Consider the following 21,836-nt stretch of genomic DNA (forward strand, 5'->3'; position numbering starts at 1 on the left):
GGTCTTAACAATTGTCAAAAAGTAAAACAGAAAGAGCAAAAATAAATACCACTGTTCAGCATCCAAAACCAGAGGGAATGTTTCCCAAAAAACGCAATGCCTCAACCAAAATAAATGATGAGCAAAAGTCTATAAAAAGAAAAACTCTGAACTAATATCATAGAGTTACTCAAACATGCTGCCACCATAAGTAGCACAATGTATTAGTTGTTACCTAGAATATAAAACCTAAGTCTATTTTTGAAAAAAACGTTTACATCCCATGAGTCCAATTACATGGAAATTAAATACTAATAATGAAAAAATAAACCCATTGACGTGGCACTGACTGAAACCCACTTTTATTATGACTTCTTTCTTGCTAATTTTAAGCATATTCAATAAATCAAAACATTGCAGTAGAAAAAATATTAATCTAACATGTACAAAAGCAAACTCTGAATTACAATAATAAAATAAATAATAAATATGGAAGTAAACATGGTACATATCAAGTAGGTTTCCAGGCAAATATGAAATCTTGAGGTCAAAACTGTTGAAATAAAAGTGTGTAATTGTTCAGCAGAGAGGTTTGTTTTTGCGTGTATACTGAAATGTATGCAGGTTATTGCATGTTCATATGCTGTTACCTCTCTGCAATGCAAACTAAAATGAAGGGTGTATACTGTTTTTAATGCATCAGTGCATTTCTGGCAGCAGTCACAGTGTTTTTCATGAGCATGGCAACAGTCATTGGACCCACACCTCCAGGAACAGGTGTTATGAAACCTGCTTTCTCCTTCACTCCTGAAACAAAATACCAGAAACATGATATGGTGTTAAGCAATGGTCTTTATTCTCCAGGAAATGCAAGTGATGTGCAGGTATTAAGACATTTCCTCTGCTGAGGCAATCCTGGCAAAATGTATTGCTTGTTTTACCCTCAAAATCCACATCCCCGATGAGACGGACTTTCCCTGTGTTCTGGTCCAGGATGCGATTTATGCCGACGTCAATAACTGCTGCACCCTTTTTCACCATGTCTGCTGTGATCAGACCTGGAACACCTGACCAAAGGGGGAACAAAAAGGCATATTTGGAAGAGAAACAGGTTCATAGATTCTCCACCATGTTTAACAGAGAATACAGGTTGATTTTTCATACCTTTATCATTTTTAAATGAGACAATAACCACTTAACATGTAAATATGGTTTTAATGGTTTCTATTGACTGTAAAGGTGATCCTCAATGCTGTAATGTCCCAACTATGAGCTTTGGAGATTTTTTTATGTTCCTTACCATCAGGAATTGGTTTTCTGGGTGAGTCCCTTCTTTTAAGCTCCAGCAACACTCTACAGTGGTACTAATAGCTATTTTTTCAAAGATTTTCAAATTTCAAAGAATCTATGTGGGGTGTGAAATAATCCAGTTAAATTTTGACCCATCTAAGCATTTTAGACTGTGAAGACGGTCAAATGCAGTCCAGATTTCTTAAAAACTGTGAAATATTTCTTTACTGAAGCCCCAAACCTAAAGCTGCAAATGTAATAGCAACCTTAGTCAGCCATCAAGTACAGGCACAATGTTGTACATTTCTTACTCTGTGCATAACGCTCAGCACCTGGTCTCCATTGAAGGGGCAAAAAAACTGAAAAAAGTTCATGATCAGGCCGCCCTCAAAATTAAGCCAAAATACTTGAGTCAAAAATCACCTTTACTTACCATTCTGCTCTGATCTTAGTCCTTTCATACAAGTCCCAGATACTTGACTGTGACAGCCACGAATTACTAACCACTGCTGTACCTGTTATTATGGATATGGAAAGCTATTTTCTTGTAGCCCTTTTCTGAACACAGATCAGCACACATCTCCCTTACTATTGTTTTTCCCATTTTGAAGAGTGGCTAAGAGAACTTGGTCAATGTTGTATTATTATTATAAGGGCTGGTTTAACAATAAAAGTAATAGCAACTTAAAAATGTATTGAGAGTATATGTATTGAGTGAGATTAAAAAAAGACAAAAATACTTTATAATGAAACAGACACTGTATATCTCACAAACATAAAATAAACTGAAAGGTTCAGCTTTTCATCAAGAAGAAAAAAAATCCTTTAATGTCGTTGGTTACGGGACATTGGTTACACCCATCGTTGGGGTGTAACCTGGCACCCCCAACGACGTAGTTACTACAGTTTTACACATGATTTATAGTTTCACATTCCAACCCTATAAGACCACCTTGTTCTTCATAACGAGGAATAGAGCTGAGAGACAAAATAATTATCTGGAAATTTCCACATTTGCAATGCAGACTTCAACAAGAACTATTCAAGTAAGGGCTGGTAAGCCTTTTTCATAATCTTCCCCCATTCTTGCAATACCAGCCTGCATAATTCTTTTTATGCAAATTCAAAGAGTCTAAAGAATTAAGGAGTGTACAGCAGAATCTACACCTGCTTAGGTAGAGGAATCATAAAAGGAGAATGGATTCTGGGACAGTAAACAATTTACATTCATATGAAAATGAAATAAATAAAAATGTTTGGTTGCATATAATATAAAGTTTAAAAAATGTTAAATATTTAACAAACTGCTTCCCAAACTGCATTTATACTATATCTAATATATTTCTGTAAGCAAAGTGTATTTATATTGACACTTTTCATTGATAAAATCACAAAGAGCATCACAGATGAAGAATGAAAATAAAATGACCAAAATCCACAAATAAAATAAATTAACAAACAAAAGTATGAAAACAGTAAATAAAAATCACAAACAACAAACTAAAAGATTCATTCAAGTCTAACTGATGGCTTGACTATGTGAAAGTGACTCAATCTGTTCTTTGAAAAGTAAATTAACTCAGTACTCAGATTACTTTTTACAGCTTTAATCAATTACAGCAACAAATGTTTATGACTTTTAATCAGATTTTGTAAAATCTGACCCATTCTATTATAACTTTACCTTTATTGTCAACTGAGGCTGGGCAATATGTGACTATAAAATAATACTACAATTACTTCTATTAATATATTTCATTTAAAATAACTTTTTAAAACTCTCCAGGACACTCCACAGAAAAAAGTTATATTAAAATTAAATTAAGAGTATTTTTCTTGAGCATTGTCCTAGGCAATGAATTTAGATGAAAACAGGACTTGATGTGGTACAAATGATAGACTAGAAAATATGTGAAATCCATGATTTCACCTAAAAACTAAATTATTCATGGATATATTCTGTTAGCGCTATATTTGATTTTGAGTTGTTACACCCAAAAGCATAGGTAAGGTAAGAATTATTGCATTTAGTAAAAATTGGAATAATAGTACTTCCATTTCCTACGTTACCATTTAATTCAAACTTACTACCATTTTGTAGCCATGAACAAACACATAACTGAACTATGAAGATAAATACTGTAGTAAAAAATCTCTCTCTTTCTCTGGTAGACTTTAATTACCTGCCGCTGCAATGATGATGTCAGCCAGCATAGTAAGTTTTTTCAGCTGATCCCTTGGTGTACATCTGTGAGCGATCGTCACTGTGGCATCACCTGAGAGGCAAAGAGGAGTTTTTAGGTTGAATTAAGCAACAAAAATAAACTTTTTTTTTTTAATCTAATGTGGGAAATGGTTCTATGTTTTATGTAAATTTAAGTTAGTGAATATGGGAATGGAAACGCAGATTTATCCTTCACAATGCTAAGATGTTAACATTGCAAGAACATTACACTGAGAATAGGGCAGAACTCTAAAACTTAGTAAAAACCACATTTACTGTCAATGCCATAATATACTTATGTTTTCACAAATTTTATAGATCTAAAAAACGGCATGTACGCCAATGAATCTAAGTTTCTTCACTACAGTGTGTGGCCCTTGTGACTAAGGAAGTCTTAGAAAAGAAAATAGAATGTATCACGCTGGAACATTTTTGGGTAAGATAAAGAAAATGATGTAAGGTACGACAAGTCCCAGCACATCGAACCTCCGAGTCGCATTACGGATGAACTGTTATCTGACCTTTAAAACATGCATTGTAGGGACACATCAGTTTATACAGTCATGCTGTAGGAATTTGGCTTATTTTAATGTCATTGCAAGAGCTTAGTATGCAAAACAAGTGCAAGGGTTGTGCTTCAGTTTCATCAGCAATGAAACTTATATTATGAATTGGTAAATATCTAATAAAAATAATTCAAATGGTAAAAATAATACTAAGACAAATGTGATTTTTTTTTCCTGAGAGACTATGAGCACTGTGCAATTCAGTTCTATGCCCTTGCTCTTATGCATAAGATTTGTTTCCTTCAACTTAAGAAAATAGCTATTATACTTAGATTATGTCGCAGGGATGAGATTATTGCTGGTTTCAGAGATTGCAAGAGTAATTGTACAGTATTACTGTACAGTTTTATTTCAACTACAGGTAGTTAAAATGAAATTACCACATTGCCCTTGAACATTTTTCTATTTTAACTCGCTTCAGTTGACAGGATTTTGTTTTGTTTTGCTTTTCTTTGCTTTTTTATTCTTTAGCCAAATAAAGGCCACAATGTTTGACTGCAGCTGCTGGTAGAGAGTCATTTGGGAAGCATGCATATTTTCTTTTGGCATGTCATGTTGGAGTCAAACCACACACTGAGGAAAACTGAGCGCAAATAGATAGACGGGGCTTATAATGCCAAGACTGATAGTGTCTTAGTAATAAAAAACTGCAATTAATGAGGTTAAACTCTCTTAAAAAAAACACTGATGTATTAAGTGTGAGTTGCTAATACAAAGTAGGCTACTTTGAAGAGAGGTGTTTGGAGAGAGATAGGAGTGCTGAAATTCCCATGTGTCAGTATCAATAATTTGATCACCATGTGTCAGTATCAATAATTTGAAGTTTATTGTTTTGAATTTGCTTTCTCTTATGCTGTATCCCCATTTTATTTTGCTCTTCTTTCTTTGCATAATTATCAATTTCGGTCAGGGATATGAACATAACTATTGTAAAGCCTGTACGACTAAAAAAGGAAAAACTTTAATAAACAAACTTTATTCTTTTATAAATACTTTGTAAGTATTTAGTCTGCACAAGATGACACTCACTCAGACAGGAAGTAAAACCATTAACTAAAAACAGAGCTGTGCCACAATTTGATATACATTTTTGCAAGAGGAATATTTTACTATGACACAAATGGTAAATGCACCTTTGAATGTATAACAGGGATGGATGATATTGACTTTATCATAGTATTTGGTGAGTATTAATTGTACAATAATTTGCCATATTTTGATTTATAATCACTTTGTATGTACATAATAGTAAGATGGAACAAAAATGGTTCAAACAGCAAACCTAACGCATATGCTCATGTTTCTCATAACTAGAACAAAGAAACGATTTTGATTCATTGATAACGTTTCAGATCCTATGGTAGTATTTTTCTTTCCTCTGCTATATGACACAATAGTTGCCCATTCCTAATGGATCCTGCATCTTAGTCCGTACAAAAGTATCAATAGCATTTGCACACAATTAATTGAAACTTTTTGTGATGTATTTGCACCTATCATTTATATCCTGGAAGAATTTTCTAAAATTTGAACAAAGTTGTGGTAAAAAGGTGTTGAAACAGTTACAACTTGATCAATGATTTATTTAGGCACAGTCAGAATGTTATTTTTGTTTGTGTATTTTGCATCAACTTTATGCTCACCTGCTGTGAACAGTGTGCTTTACCTTTTATTGTTGGTAATTCTGAGATCCTTTTCCAAATTAAGATTTAAGCATCCATTGAAAAAGATCTGGAATAGTGCAGCTCAGGGCTAATGTATGCCTTATATCAAATCTACATAGAATGTTTTTTTTACCATGAACACCTAAAATGATGAGAGAGTTGGAGGCCAATTGTTGCTCAGTGTCTTACCCAAGGTCGCATGTAGAGGTTAGAATTGATTCATTATTCTTCTGACTGGCAGAAAACTGTTCTGTTTAATCCACCCGAGGCTTCAATATCAAGGAAGAAAAAACTTTATCTGTCTGCAGATGAATCCAGTCGTGTTTCAATCTAGCACACACCTGCCAACTGAATAACGCATATAGTTTCTGATATATATTAGGAGGGTATATATTATGGAGGGTCAGTAAATGTTTCAAGTCTCTGGATCACTGGCTGTTCTGTTTAAACTGTTCCTATTCCTGCTGGTCTGTTTTTATAAAACGGAATTAACCACAAAGAAAAAATAAGTGAAACTGTTGAAGGAAGAGCTACTTATTAGGTAAAGATTTTTGCTCCTGTAACTGATAAAAACCACAGAAAATTAATTTGTGTGGACAACCTTTAAGCCGCCTACACTGATTGCAAGGGTTTCACCCAAGTATGAAGGCGTGGGGAAACCAGGAGCTCACTGCTGCACATGCTGTAAAGTTCTACTGGAATTTTACATATCCTTTCATCTGAAAAGGGTTGAACCACATAAACAAGTTCTCACAGAGTCTTGTGTTAACGGATACCTGTTTTGCAGTGACACATAGATAAACTCATGCAACTGACAACCAGCTGTATTAATGACAACAAAACTGATTTTTAACATTGAAATAATCATATAAGCTATAATAATATGGTAAAATTGTCTAAGATATAATTCGCATATCTTCAACAACATAGGTAAATGTAAGATTAATGAAAATATTTACTCTTTCATTGAATCTCCATTCAGCTCTGAAATTTAGATGTTAGACTATCAATTTCAAATAAACAACATAAAGACATGGATCGCTCCTGGGCTGTGTCAACAGTTGCTGGTGGTGGTGCTTTTATGTTGCCAAGGGTATTTTTGGCACACTTTGGATGCCATAGAACCAACTAATAATCAGCTAAAACCAACAAGCTACAGACATATTGTTGCCAACATCAATATGTCACATCAATCACATATTGAAGTAACATCAATCACTTCACATCACAGATTATCTATGAGTATATATGTTTTGATTGATCATTCTACCATAATAATGTACCATGTCACAAACTTGAATTCTTCTGAAAATGATTTTGACTTAACTGAACTCGAATAGCTTCCACAGTCACCACATCTGAATCTAACAGAACACCTCTGGGATGTAGTGGAACAACATTATGATAGTAGTGTTGTTCTATCATAGAACAACACTATTTATGATGCAAATTTGAATTTGCATCATAAATGCAAGTACCAGCAAGTACCACCATCAAAAATGCTGAATTTATGCATAAATTCAGTCAACAACGTTGCATCAACATTGTGAAGCTGTCATGCTGATATGGATCCCAGATTTTTGAGGAATGTTTCAGAAACATTGTTGAATTTATAGCAAAAAGAATTAAATTAGTCTCGAAAACAGGGTCCAATCTGATTTTCCTAATGAAGTGGCCAGTAAAATTGCATATATTTTAATACAATGTGATGGCATGAATATAATCTTTGTATGTTTCAGTCAACTTATTCAGACCAGCACAGAAATTACCAAGTAACCCATTTACAGAATGTGTCTAAATTTTTAAAAGGGCCTGAACCATGAAAGAAAAACAGCAGTTAGAAATAAATCTCAAAACAGTTCATTCAAAAACTGGTAAAACTGGTAAGAAATTTGTTTTCTTTACTGGTTTCTTCCGCTCTACGGATTCTTGGAAACTGAAATCTGGAATCAGCTAAAGAATTTCTGATTGGTTGGGACTGCCACAGACTGGCTGTATATAATTTGCTTTAAACATGTAAAGAAATGTAACTCCCTAGAGCCTTTTACTTATTTTCTTTATTGTAATTTCTTAAATGAGATCAGAAACCACAGCTTATTGCATTCTTTTATTATACTGCTTAGCATATGTATTGCACCTTGGGTCTCTTTATCCTGTCATATTGCTGAACTTTGACAGTTAAAGTAAGTCTTGTTGCTTAATGCAGGCAACACCTTTTCAAATCCGTTTCTTCCTTCCTGCACCCATATAAGGACTGGATCCGTTTCCCAGTGGTGCAGAGTGCCAAATGTTTCGCCCTGATTAAGGTTTTCACACTCCCTTCTTTTTATCCAGCAGGACATGCATCAGCATTTTTTATTTATTTTTTGATTAAAAAAAGGCAAGGAGTCATTGAAGTGTACATTCATATCCTGACAAAAGCTTAAAGTATCAATTATTCTTTAGGGAAAACCAGGATGGTGCAATTTGAATTTTCTATGAAGATGTTGGTCATATTATTGGGCTGACTAACTTAGATTGGTGGAACAGATAAAAGAATAAATAGAAATCACTTAGCTTACCTCCAGGGCGTTCATGGTTGCGATCGGTATGCAGCAACATAGCAATGGGCATTCCAACATTTTTGGAGCGACCAGCAACCAAGACATTCTTTCCCACTGTCTCAATTCCTGTGTAAACACATTCCCAGGAAAGAAAATGACATTTTTTTTCTTAAAAATCACCCTGATCTTAAAGATCTACCGATATTTTGTTGCAAATTTTTATGTCAGGTTGCCTTTTGAACTGGAGGGCTGCACAAACAAGTTTTGTGTAACTTTGTCCTTTTTGAAACATTGTATTTAGGTTGAATACTATAATACAAACAGTGTAGCTTTGTTTGATGTTAAAATGGTGTAGCATAAAACTCTACAAGAAAACCAAAAAAATCTTAGGGTTCAGAGGTTAGATGTAGATTTTGGAACTTCTGCTACAAGCAAACAGCTGCAGACTGAAGCCAATGGACTCAGTTATTTAAAGAACAAAAAGGTAAACCTTAAATCCATAAAATTTATGTCAATTAAAAATGTTGATCACACTAGAAATCAGCTTTTTTTTGCTCTTAATCAACACATCATAAATTAGGTTGGCAGAGCTCTTGATAGAAGAACATTTTAAAAATAAAATAAAATCACTGATTTATAAAATTAATGTCTAATTTCTTTATTATCATAAATTGTTACTCCAAAACGTACTATAAAAAACAATGCATCAAGAAATCCTTTAATACCTTTAAAGGTTTTTTCTTGCCCTTCATTTATATCTTTACCGCCAATTTCTTGCAGCAGATAGAAACCTGCATTTTGCGCAATGTTTTTCACCTCCCATCGGTGACATTCTCTGAAGCAACAGTTACCTGAACTGAACTTTACTGATCAACAGCCAAGTTTGACTGAAGGTTTTTGGGCACAACCACTAAACATTCTTTCTGAGTTTGTTGTTGGTGTAAGAAAATGTTCCACTATTTCATTTATTTATTTCAATTGAAGGGTTATAATTTTACATTTTTAAAATAAATGATATTTATAGGATTAAATCAAAGAGCTATGTATCTATTTTCTGAGAAAATCCTGGAGCTTTAGACATTGTCAGTGGTGCTCAACAAACTGTTACAAATATACATTTCTAAAAGATAAACTAGATGACAGGATTGTCAACCATTGGCTAATGGTTGACTTTTTACTATAATTTCTGTGCCAATTCTAATATGGCACATCCATGCTATGTTGTGCATATTGGAGAGACTATAACACAGAATAAAACTGACACAGCACTTACTAAACTCAACACAAGAAGAAACTAATTTAAAAAAAACACCATTTATGAAAAGATCAAACATGATCAGAATTATGAAGATTTTACAGCAAAGATCAAACATGATCAGAATTATGAAGATTTTACAAATATGGTTACTAGCAGGACTAGCAGCAAGGAATGGTTATATTACCATGAGAGCTAGTAGATCTTTACTGCCCTCTAGAGGATCATTTGTTCAGAACAAGTACAAGTAAACAAAATGAAAAAGACATAGGTGAAATTTAGAACCCTTGCTTGTTTACCTGCTCTTTTGATCATCTCCCAGACAGCTGCAGGCGTTGCAGGTACCATCGATCTCTGGTCCAGGCACAACTTTCCAATATTCACAATATGGAAACCATCAACATCCTTCTCTGGAGCAATTGCATTACACACAGCTCGCTCGTTGATGTGCTCTGAAGAACAGTGTGAAAAAAATACATATGATTACATTAAACCTAAATACTTATTAAATATTATTAGTTTTTGCTACTTTTAAAAAATATATATTTGTCTATTTATTATTTAATTTATTTAACTATTACTAAACCGACCAATGTGTCTGATAAAGGTCAAATTAAATTACAAGTTACCGGTAATTGCAACAGTATAAAAAGCAACAAAAGATGGGGTGTTACTTAAATGTAAAAATGCTAGTTATCACTTTATTTGATCTTAAGTGATCAAATAAGTCCAAAAGGAGTGTTAAAGCAATTTTTCTTATTAGAACAGAATATACTTTATTGATCCCCAAGGGAAGCTACTCCATCCAAGTTGTTAAATGTTAGTAAGTACACTATGCACTACATAGTGCCCACCTCTTAACTTGGATAACTAAATCTCCAAAGTGTTCTGTTTGCTTACCTGGAAGTGGCAGCTGCACCAGGAGACCGCTGACCCTCCAGTCACGGTTCATCTTATCGATCAGCCCCAGCAACTCCTCCTGGGAAACTGAGCTGGGCCGAACCACTGTCTCACTGGAAATACCTGGAGATTGTCAAATATAACACGATGAGCAATAAACAATGTACTTTTAAATACAGTAGTCCTGCTCTCATGATCTGAAATCTATACATTATTATAAAATATGTTTGCAAAACAAAGAAAAATGAATTATCTGTCTTAATTTGTATGTTCACATAAGGCTGACATACACATGCATCTCAATAGAGCATTGAAATGTTAATTTGTTTCAGCAATTAGATTCTAAGAGGGAAACTCACATATTACACAGATTCAAGAACACAGCAATACACATCAAAAATATTAATTTCTGTTTGTTTAATGGTAACAGATTGCAGTAAATCAAAGTCCAAACATTTCAAGAATTCCTTTTGTTTGTGTTTTTTTATATATATGAAAATTTGTCCATGTATTACAGTACAAGCCCACAATACCTGGTGATTTAGAGATTTATTTTAACCTTCAAATAGGTACTCTTTGAGCTCAGGTAAGACACTTCTGGTGTTGTCACTAGCAACACAAGGAATGTGACAGCCCATTTCAGCTCATGCCCTAGATTTGTGGTCTACCTTGAAGCACTGACTCCTGGCACATTCCACAAACTGTGAATCTCTGACAAACTCTTGAATGTTCTTTTTTTCTTTCAACTGAATTTTTCAAGACTGTGTTTGGATTCACCAGATTCTTTAACAATGATCTTCTGTGGAGGGTGTCACTGACTACCATCAGGTCAGCAGTCTTCAGTATGATGTGTAGCCAGTAACATAATTATAATATGGCATTTGTGAGATAAATACCCTTCTCTATTGGTCTTGTTTATTATTTTAACATTATAAAGACAAATTAAACATATTCTGTGTGTAAATATTCAAACAGAATTACAGAAATTGTGTACTCAAACTTAATGAGATGCATGTGCATGACTGCACCATACACAGTGAGGAAAGTGTTGAGAAAGACACACACTGCTCATATCTGACCCAGGATGGTGGCTGCCCGGGTCTTGTTCTTAACATAGGTATGACTGGCTGGGTCATCTCCGACTAAGATTACGCCAAGGTGGGGCCTCATGTTGCCCTGAGCGACTAGCTCTTCCACATCTCGCTGGATTTCTCTGTGAATCTGACGGGCCAACTCTGTTCCTGAAATCACCACAGCACTGTGCCTAGAGAAGTTTAAAGAAAAGAAAAGAAAGAATTTATTTTTGAGAAGCAACTGAAATAAAACTGTTATTAAATATTTATACATATTTAGAGTACATATTTTATTTTTTGAGAGAAAAGATTTTGGCAATTGAAAAAATTCTTACTGACTATGAAAGTGTCAACTGATCTTAGTAACCTTTTTCCATGGATATGGCTATACATGGGGGGGGATTTAAACGTAAAATAACTAATAAATCTAGTATAAAGTATCACACGGAGAGCACCTGTGACTTAAACAAACGTTGTATCTGTCCTTCAGCAATGTCACTGAGTAACCAATACAAATGGTATAGTGAGTGTGAACATGATTAGCAAACACTCGTTTCTAAGTAAGTTTGTTTTTCCCCCGTGCCGTTTAACGCCCATTTACCTTGCGCCCTCTACTGGTTACAGTGAATACTGCTGACAGTTACAATCCTTCCTCTGACATCTGACGTACGGTACTCGCACTGCTTCCACCGGTGCCGAAACGCCGCTCTCCATCCCTTCCGTTTATTTCAACAAAACATGGCACTATTTTCAATGTGACAACGTTTACCTTCTCACAGAGTGGTACAGATGCCTCCTTTGACTCTCGTACTTTCTGTGCATCCGCAGTTTGGCACGGCAGCAGTGAAAGTGTGCAGTTAACGGTGAGCAAATCCTGAAGGAGGAGCGTAGAGGTGAAATAGAAGCCGCCATATTTGTGCGTGTGGACGTCGCGCGTGTGTACGTGCGTGCACAAAAGGGGATGGGTAATATAGGTTCTATTTGAAACATGTTCTACATATAGTATGTTTTGATTTTTAGTAAGAAGAGGCGTTTAGGTGTTCAACCGTCAAATAAATATTTACGTAGAAAGGTATATAAAAAATAACAGTTATCAAACATAATCTAACATAAAAAGCTGTTCAAGGCAGAGCATACAAAAAAGCATATTTCAGTGATGAGAAAAAATATTGCTACAACAATTTCTTCCTGCGAGATCATATTACTTGAAGCAACCATATGCATGTAACCCTAAATATGGTATGAATGGGAAATAATAATGAAGACAAAAAGTAGAAAAACAATAGAAACACTTAGACCAAGTGTGAACAATTATATACAGCTTTAGTATTTTTTTTAAAGTCTCAACAACAGTGGTATCTCTTCCTACAATTGTGATTGTAACGTTTTTATTTTGAACTATTGAAATAAAAATAATTTCCAGAGAACATTCTAGAACGGCAGTTTGTTTTTTAATAGTCAAAAGTGTGTTTCCTAATCAAACCTTAATATTGGGAGCACAGCCTTAAAAAGTATTTTCTAAATTAAGCACTAATACATAATATGTATTATGTCAAACTGGTGTAATTGGAAGCATTTAGTCCTTGTTGCACCTTTAGATAGTTGTATTTTTAAATTAGACTGTAGTTTGTACATGATTCTCCAGAATAACTGGATACTCAAATAAGGGTGCTACACTAATTTGACACAAGATGGCAGCAAATGTTTGTTTTATTAAAGATAGAATAGCAATATTCTTTATTGTCTCAGAATCAGGAATTGTATGTGCAAAAGTGACATGAAATCGAAGCATTAGACTCACACAAAATAGAATATATTATATGTAAAAAACAGAATAAAGAATACAAATGAAATGGTGTAAATTAAAAAAATAAATAAATAAATTGTGTCACACCTGATAATTTAGGAGCAGAAAAGGCATCTCTGTCTGTTCTTTCTACGATTTAAGATATTTTTGATCCAAATAGTTACTTAAAACTGATTAAAGAAATCCACTGTTTTTTTTTTTTTGATGTATAAAAATAGCATTTACACTAACGTACAAAAGTTTTTGAAAATATCTATGAAAATGAATAATTTGTATGAGAATAAAAATTAAGATATGGTTAAAAAAGGAATTATCAGTTATCACTCATACTGTACCGCAAACTCACAGGGATTTACAATTATAGAAAATTTGCCCATTGGTGACTTTTGGGAGTAAGACGGACATTATTGGTGAAAACTCTGGTATGATTTTATATCTTGACTCTTGTTTATTTTTGGAAGTAATAAATCTTTGCACCATCACAGCACTTCCTTGTAGCTCAAAGCACAGATACTTTCATTAACTTTCAGATTCATACATGTGCAAATATTGACATGAAAACATGATTCTATTGTTATTTTTCTGTATTAACATAAACCCTGCCTACCCCATTACATCCATCTAGAGGTCATGCAAACATTAGCCAATATTTTCCAGCACATATGCATACATATGTTTTATATATATGCATATAAAACTGTTACGTTTTAATGTTGTTGTGCTGCTCCCTGTATGTTCAGGGCAAGCTTGTAAACTAACATGCACCAGTTACTCTATATAAAGCAACACCATGGTAAATGTTTAAGTTTAACAACCAGTATCACAGATGTGTGCATAATGCAGCATGCTATTGTTAAAAAGGAAAAAAAAAGAAAAAATGACAAGAACATAAATAATTTTGTAAAAACTGTCTCAATATCAGACACTAGAGGTTTCTAATGTATTTAAGTTCCAGGCTTGGCAAAAAAAGAAAAAAGAAATAGACAAGATTTTGAGTCTTGTTTGTTTTTAGCAGTTCATATCACTTAGTTCTGGTTGAAAACAAGTTATTGATTTTAAAGACTGTGGAACACATGACACATTTAGAGTAAAGGTTTGTTTGTGTGGTGGGAGTGGTGGTAGAAATCTTGGTAAACACCGCACCCAAACCAGGCCTGCCTGGACATGAATTTAAAGAGTACATAAAAACCAATCTGCAGTTTTTAATATATACATGTTTGATAGGCAGATTTATATTATGGTTACACAACTCAAAACACACACAAACACAGACCTCAAAATTACTTTTGATTTTCCAGTAGCAAACAAACTCCGTTGTAAATATTACAATAGCCATCTGGACCTCAGAAGGAATGAGAGAACTCAGAGAAAGTAAAAATAAAGTCGATCAGGTTGATGCAGCTGTGATGTAGCTGTGATATTTGTTGTGTAACTGTGAGACTGCTGACTGTACATCTGAAGCACAGGATGCTGACCCTTCGGTTCTGAGCTACGTCTGATGCAGCAGCATACACAGTCTAAACCCTGAGCTAAACCTGACAGCTTCGGGTAGGTTAGATGTTTTTGCAGTATGATCTTTACAATAAAGAGATGCCACAATTACTGCACATATGTACCAGAGCAAAGCAGTTCACACACACGTAGAAGATAAAAACTTGGAAGTCATGCCATAAATGTATTACTTTACATGAAGTTTGGATATTTTATTTCCTTAATAACATAAATTATTTTGAACTACTCCTGTGTTTACTCTAGATATATTTGGCTGATATACTGTACATATTTTTGTAACAATTTATGACCAAAAAAAGTCAAAACAGGAAATCTAAAATGGGGTGAATACCTTGTCACTGTACAATCCACGTGGAAGCAGCTTTACCTGCTGAAATATTTCATAATTTGATCTGTGTAAGTATTTGCCCATTAATTTTGTATGTTTTTCCTCATTTTGATCTGAGAAGAAGTTTCACAAAGCCAGAATATTCAGCATATATATATATTTTTTTTTGCAGCAAAGTAGAAGAGTTAACTAAACACCTGGTGTTGCTTGCAGATGTTGATTAAGAGTTTGGACTCCTGTTGAATACTATTGTATATTCTACAGTTATAAGATTTCACAATATTATATTGTCAGAAATTAAACTTAATGTGTTATAGCTGTGACTTAAATAAAAACATGGCTTTAATGTGTATACCTGAACAAACTGTCAGAGTATTAAGTTGTTCTGGTCTAGAACAGTAATTTACTGGTGCAGTCATGCCTCAACAATTTCCAATAAATGAAAGGAGAAAATCTGTTTCAGGTCAGACTTAATTGTGTTAACTTGATCTTATAAGGGTTTTACAACCTTTCTTGGAAGAGAAAATTCAAACAAGAATTGGCACAAATGGATTACTGTTTGTTTTCTGTTTCGGTCATTAGGCATTTTGATTAAACGGAGAAATCTTGTTGAAGTTTAAGCTCATTTAATTGCCCTAAAACGCACCCCTCCTTCTTCTCTCCCACCCACTCTCGCCAGTTGTTGACTGGCGCGGACGGTTACATAACATTTACGCCTTAAACACGAGGCTACCATTAAAGTATATGCTGGTGTTAAGCCGAGAAACGCATGCCTGCCGAGAATTACATGCCCAGTCGCGGGAACGCGCATCGCTCTAAAAACTCTCGCAGATTGATGAAAAAACGGACTGAAATATGACCAAAGAGACAACTCTTAAAGATATTCGTAACATTATGTTTCTTAACCATGAAAGCCCTAAAATGGTGGGTTTTATTTCGCAGATGAATTGAAATAAATAAAGTTTTGACACCTTTATTGAGGCATATGAGTCGAACGTTTTATAGTCAGTTTCTGAGGAATATGTTGTCCGCAAATGGTTTGCTATTGCTGGGCTTCAGATGACGTAGCATCAAAGTCACCCAATGCAGATGGAGGCAGGAAGTAAAAGCGGCCCGTTTACTTCTGTTGAGCAAAATGCCTAAAGTTTGTGTCATGTACAATTATTCTAACCAATAGAGAGAAAGATAAACGTTATTTTTCGTGTTTCGAACGTAGTTGGTCACAAAGGAGTTAATTTTAAAAACGTACCGAAAAAAGACACGAAAACTGCTTCAACAATCTACGGCTAAAAACACCTGCGGAAACTAACAATGCCAGAGTTTGCAGCACCCACTTTCTAACAGAATCGCTCGCACTGTTTAAATTGTATTTTCAGATATTTTATTGGGCAGGTACTTAGAAGAATAACCATTCAAATGTAAGGTAAGATAAGTTATTTTTACGCCCTAGCTTGCTAGTCCACAGAGTGCTAACTTTGTTAGCAGCTAGCTCAGTGCTGAGTCCCGGACAGAAAGCATGTTTATTCAGCGGGACTTTCATGCGAAAAAAAGCTGAATAAATTAGATTTAACCTACCATACAGCCATACAGTCAGTGAGCCGTGACTATTCCCCCGCATGGTTCGTGTCTGGACACGAACACGGGGTTTCGGTAGATCGCAGCGAATAGTTTACCTACATTGGACGTGAATCCAGCGTCTTACAACTCAACATACAACTCCAGCATGAATTTGGGTTTACAGAAGCTAAATAAATTATTTACCACTCTTATAGAAATAACATGGGTTAGTTCGTTGTTAGCAATAGCATTGTTGTGGCAGACAGACTAATTACTTAAAGTAGCACAACTCACTACTCATCTGGCAGAAACAAGTCGATAGTAATTTAATGCTTCTTTTGATCCTAACTGCTTGGCCCAACCTGAAACTAAATGATTGTATTCTCCAGGTTTTTGAAAACTTTCTTCTGGTTCGTTGTTATGAACTCTGGAGAACCAGATAGTTAGTTATGTGGATCACCTCGACATTGGGTAAATCCTTAAGATTATAAGACAATATGTGTATCCCATGTATACTGTCCTGCTGATTTGAAAATTATACCAGTAGCTCAGAGAACAACTAGTTATGTAGAAAAGGTTAAATTCCTCTTAACTCTTTACTTCTCCATGTTAGCAGGGTGATGCATTTTTTTGGCAAAGCCTATTATTAGCCTGTCAATATCTGCATGCCCTATCTATTTTCCCCAAATATTATCCTATTGATATGAAACTCCTACCAGCAGTTAAGGGAAGAAGTGTGATTTTGTAGAAAAAATATTTCACTATTAGCTCTTTATTTCTTCAGGTTTGGAGGGGATGCATTTGTTGGCAATATGGATTTTGTGCCTGCCAATATCTGTATTCCCTGTCTATTTTCCATAGATATTGTCTTATTGATATGAAACTCATGCTAGCAGTGAAGAGAAAAAGTGTGGTTATGTACAAAAAGTTATTTCACTCTTTACTCTATTTCTCCATGTTAGCATGTTGTTTTTTTTGGCATAGCCAATTATTAGCTTGTCAATTTCTGCATGCCCTGTCCATTTTCTCCAAGTATTATCCTATTGATATGAAACTCTTACCAGCAGTTCGTAGGACAAATGTGATTATGTATAAAAAGTGAAATCCCTTTTCTCTCTTTATTAATCCATATTAGCAGGGGGATGCATTTTTTTGGCCTAGCAAATCACTAGCTTGCCGATACCTGCATGGCCTCTCTACTGTATATTTACCAAATATTATGCAATTGATATGAAACTTACACCAGCAGTTAAGAGAGCAAACAAATGTGATTATATAGAAAATGTTATTTTACTTTTAGCTCTTTATTTCTCTAACAGGGGCATGCGTTTTTTGAAAATAAGGATGTGGGCCATCTGAAACTTCCATGTCCATTTTGTGTAACTTAATTATTTAATGTTATGCATTAATTGTTCTATTTTGTATTTAACTGTCGGTTATCATAATTTCACTATTGTCACTATTGCAAGGATACTAAAAGAAATAGATCTGACAATGCAAACTTGCTAAATGTAAAACATGTACAAACAATTTATATTTTGGTTTTATGAAGAATTAAACATTTTAAAAATTTTTTAAGTCTTTCAATAGACATTAAGATGACTCAACCATGTAATAAATCAATAGAATTCATAAACTACATTCTATTTCAGGCAGAAATGCACAGTTTAACTTAGCCAAAACTGTTCATCATCTTAAAAGTTCTACTCATACAAAATAGCATCAGATTAATGGCAATGTATTTAGTAGGCCACCACTTTCATATTGACATTTATGTTTACAACATCAAAACCAGGACATGAAGTAACATCTATACAAACATCTTGGTAGATTGTGAGGATTTGGTTTTTTTGTGTGTCAATTTAGTTCCTGTGTTGTCTCTTTGCCCTTGATTGCTCCCAGCTGTGTCTCGTGTTCACTGATTACCCCTTGTGTATTTAATCCCACCTGTGTTCACTGCTCCTTGTTGGATCCTGGTCCTATCTGTTGTTGGCTAGTTCTGTTCCAGTTGCTACTAGTGTTTGAGTTCCTTGCCTAAATGCTCACCTGTGCTGACTGGACTTTTTGTACTCTTTGTTATCACCATTAAAACCATCATTTACTCTGCAACCTGGGTCCACCGCATCCATCCTCATCATCACCAAAACCACAAATCATGACAAAGATAAAGCTATCTCTCTGTAGATATACATGTATGTGGAAAGAGAGAGCATAGTAGACATTAAGGCTATATAAATTGACTTGTAAACAGACAATGTTCCACATTACATAGAAAATAAGTAATCCTAGTCAAGTACACATTTTTGTTGAAAACAGCACTTTGAGATCAAACACACCACCTGAAACAACATCTTGCTGGATGGCATGTTGGACTGTTTCACATTTCCACCTTGATACTTTCATCCCTTCTCATAAATGCACTTGGCGAGAGGATAAAATGTTAAATTAACATTCTAGTGAACCAATTATTACATTTTCGATAATAAAAAAACATTTTTCTTGTTTTACTCATCTTGTTGCCAACAATGATGACTTTATTAACAATTCTCACAATTATCTTGAATTTTTCTGGATCAATCTAAGAAAGAAAAGACATAGACAAGTAGAAAATTAATTACAACACTTTATTAACCACAAACACAAAATGTCCAAACATTACTGTATTGGCCATTGTTTGCCAAACCAAACATAAAATGAAAGTTCCATCAAGCCACTATAAGGCACTGGGGTCAAGTTTTCTGTACGCAGGCAAAAGAAGGTTCATTGTCCAAACTTGTTTGTTCTGGATGATTTATTTTCCTATTTCAGCAAACAATTACAGAGTTCAAACTTTCCTTTGTTCTCATGCTACCTCTCTTGCTCTGTTAAAAAACCATAGGCCCCAAACCCAAATGCCTGCTGGTCCTTTACCAGGCCCCTACACTTATAGAAAGTGGACTGACCCACCTTACTTCCTGTCTGACTCAGAAAGAATAAATAAGAAAATTAATAAAACAAAAGATAAATAGAATCAACAATTATTAACCTGTAAATTTACTCTGTAAATAATACAAAAAATAGAAATTTAAGAATAAACTAACAAAATTCAAATGGATAAAGAAATAAAGAATAAATAGCTCCAACAATTACTGTGTCCAGAAACTCGTCCCAAGTTTCTGGTTTGGACCCCACAAGTTTGCACAGAGATCTGAAAAGAAATATTTTAATATTAACATTATAATATGATTAAAACTTGTGAAATTGGGACTCTAATTGTAGATGAGTAACAGTCACCATTGGATAGTGCCGTTCATTCTATCTACCAAACCGTTTGTCTGTGGATGGTACGGTGTGCAGAGACTTGTTTCAATCCCAAGTTTTTCACAGACGTTCTTGTTTATCTGTCACAACCGTAAAAATTCATAAGTCAAAGAACTGCATGTCATATTTGAAAAACAGAAATGTTGATGAAATAAAACTTTACCGAATTCACAAACTCTGTGCCTTGATCAGAGTTTTTGGTACCTCAAATTGAAAGAAATTTAAGTATTTGTTTTGTGACCTCTTCTGCTGTTTATGAGGTAATCGGGTATGCCTGTGTCCATTTGGTGTAATAATCAGTCATCACGCAGATGTAATGATTTCTACTTTCGGTGGTTTTCACTTTCCCTATTAGGTCCATTCCAAAAAGCTCAAACGGTTGTGAAACCTATATAAAAAGAGAGGAAAAAACATATACAATAACAGATTGGATTTAAACATTTCATTTAGTGTTATGCTATGGTTGTCAAAGTAGAGTAACAGAGAATATTCCTTTAATTGTTTTGTTAAGACCAATACCTTTATTGGAGTGTGCTCAACGGAGTCCTTTATTTATGTCCTGCAGACTGGCAAACAGCACACTCTGACACCTGCAAAAGTGATAGCATTTGCAAATATATATGTATATACACACACACATCGTATTTTTCAGACTATAAGCCGCTACTTTTTTCCCCACGCTTTGAATCATGCGGCTCATAGCCCGGTAGATTTTTCTTCAACCACCAGGGGGCTCTTTAGCAGGAAGTGAATCGTTGGAAGTCAAAATTGGAAATCAAAGAAGAAAGCGCTAATTTTTATTTAGAACAAGCACATGCTAGCAGCAGGCACGATGGAGAAATTTCTTCAAGCTCAGTAGAAGAAATAGGTGTACGGAGCCTCGTGCTGGAAGAAAAACGGCGAGTGACTGAGGGTCATTGGGCGTAACCGAAACCCTGTAAATTCTAGACACTAACAGGTACCATAGAATTGCACAAAAATCGGTGAGGGACGACGGAGTCCCTGCTCGAAATTCCGTGAAAGAGGTGTACGGAGCCTCATGCCGAAAGCTCGTTGAAAGGCTGTTTACATCGTTTTAAACTGTGTGATTGTGAGCGTGAGTGGGAATAAAAATACCAATAGGTATTTCGTTCTGTATAACACAGTACAAGTATAACCGGTAAACCTTTTATGGATGCAAAAGCAAGAACCCCCCACTTGATGACTTTGCGTTTCTGCGTTTGATATGATGTAAAGCACTTAGAAATGCCTTGCTGCTGAAATGTGCTATACAAATAAAATTTGATTGATTGATTGATACCCCTCATCATAGAAAGAACACGAAGAAAAAGATGCCGCTTTTAAGGTGAAGGCTATGGATCGGGTAGTACAGGAGGGAAATAGAGCCGCTGCACGTAAACTAGGGAGTCCATGGTTCGGCATTGGAGATGCAGGGCTGCGTCCTTAATAGCAGAAAAACCTAAAGCGGAGGAGAAAACACTTACTTTTGAACAGAGTTAGACGTAAATAATAAGTCTGTTCAATATGTTGTTGAAAAATATTCCACCAAAAATCACACTTGTTAATTCCTATTCGCATATGATTCATATCAATAGGACAATAGACAGGGGATGCAGATATTGGCAGCTAATAAATAGGCTTTGCCGAAAAATGCATCCCCCTGCTAACATGGAGAAATAAAGAGTTAAGAGTGAAATAACAATTTTTACATAATCACATTTGTTCTTTGAACTGCTGGTACGAGTTTCATATCAACAGGATAATATTTGGGGAAAATAGATAGGGCATGCAGCTATCAGCAAACTAAGAATTTCCTATGCCAAAAATACATCCCCTTC

The 21,836-nt window shown here is 34.9% G+C and overlaps 1 protein-coding gene and 1 long non-coding RNA gene across 2 annotated transcripts; both read right to left on the reverse strand.

Moving 5' to 3' along the window:
• Positions 1-262: 262 nt before the first annotated feature.
• LOC102226379 (probable bifunctional methylenetetrahydrofolate dehydrogenase/cyclohydrolase 2) lies at positions 263-12,548 on the reverse strand (the record flags this gene model as incomplete). The annotated part of the gene is given in 9 exon segments (XM_023344026.1): positions 263-786; positions 921-1,046; positions 3,453-3,545; positions 8,285-8,392; positions 9,821-9,973; positions 10,422-10,544; positions 11,501-11,685; positions 12,264-12,464; positions 12,466-12,548. Coding segments are annotated over 9 exon segments (1,188 nt in total), but the record flags the coding sequence as incomplete, so codon positions are not given.
• A 7,234-nt stretch (positions 12,549-19,782) lies between these two features.
• On the reverse strand, positions 19,783-20,769 carry LOC111610365. The gene is made up of 3 exons (XR_002753632.1): positions 20,518-20,769; positions 20,162-20,386; positions 19,783-20,078 (listed from the first exon to the last, which is right to left on the reverse strand). It is a non-coding gene; the product is annotated as an uncharacterized LOC111610365 (long non-coding RNA).
• Positions 20,770-21,836: the final 1,067 nt, after the last annotated feature.

The sequence above is a fragment of the Xiphophorus maculatus genome, chromosome 12 (assembly GCF_002775205.1).
Source record: "Xiphophorus maculatus strain JP 163 A chromosome 12, X_maculatus-5.0-male, whole genome shotgun sequence".
Taxonomy (NCBI): Eukaryota; Metazoa; Chordata; class Actinopteri; order Cyprinodontiformes; family Poeciliidae; genus Xiphophorus; species Xiphophorus maculatus.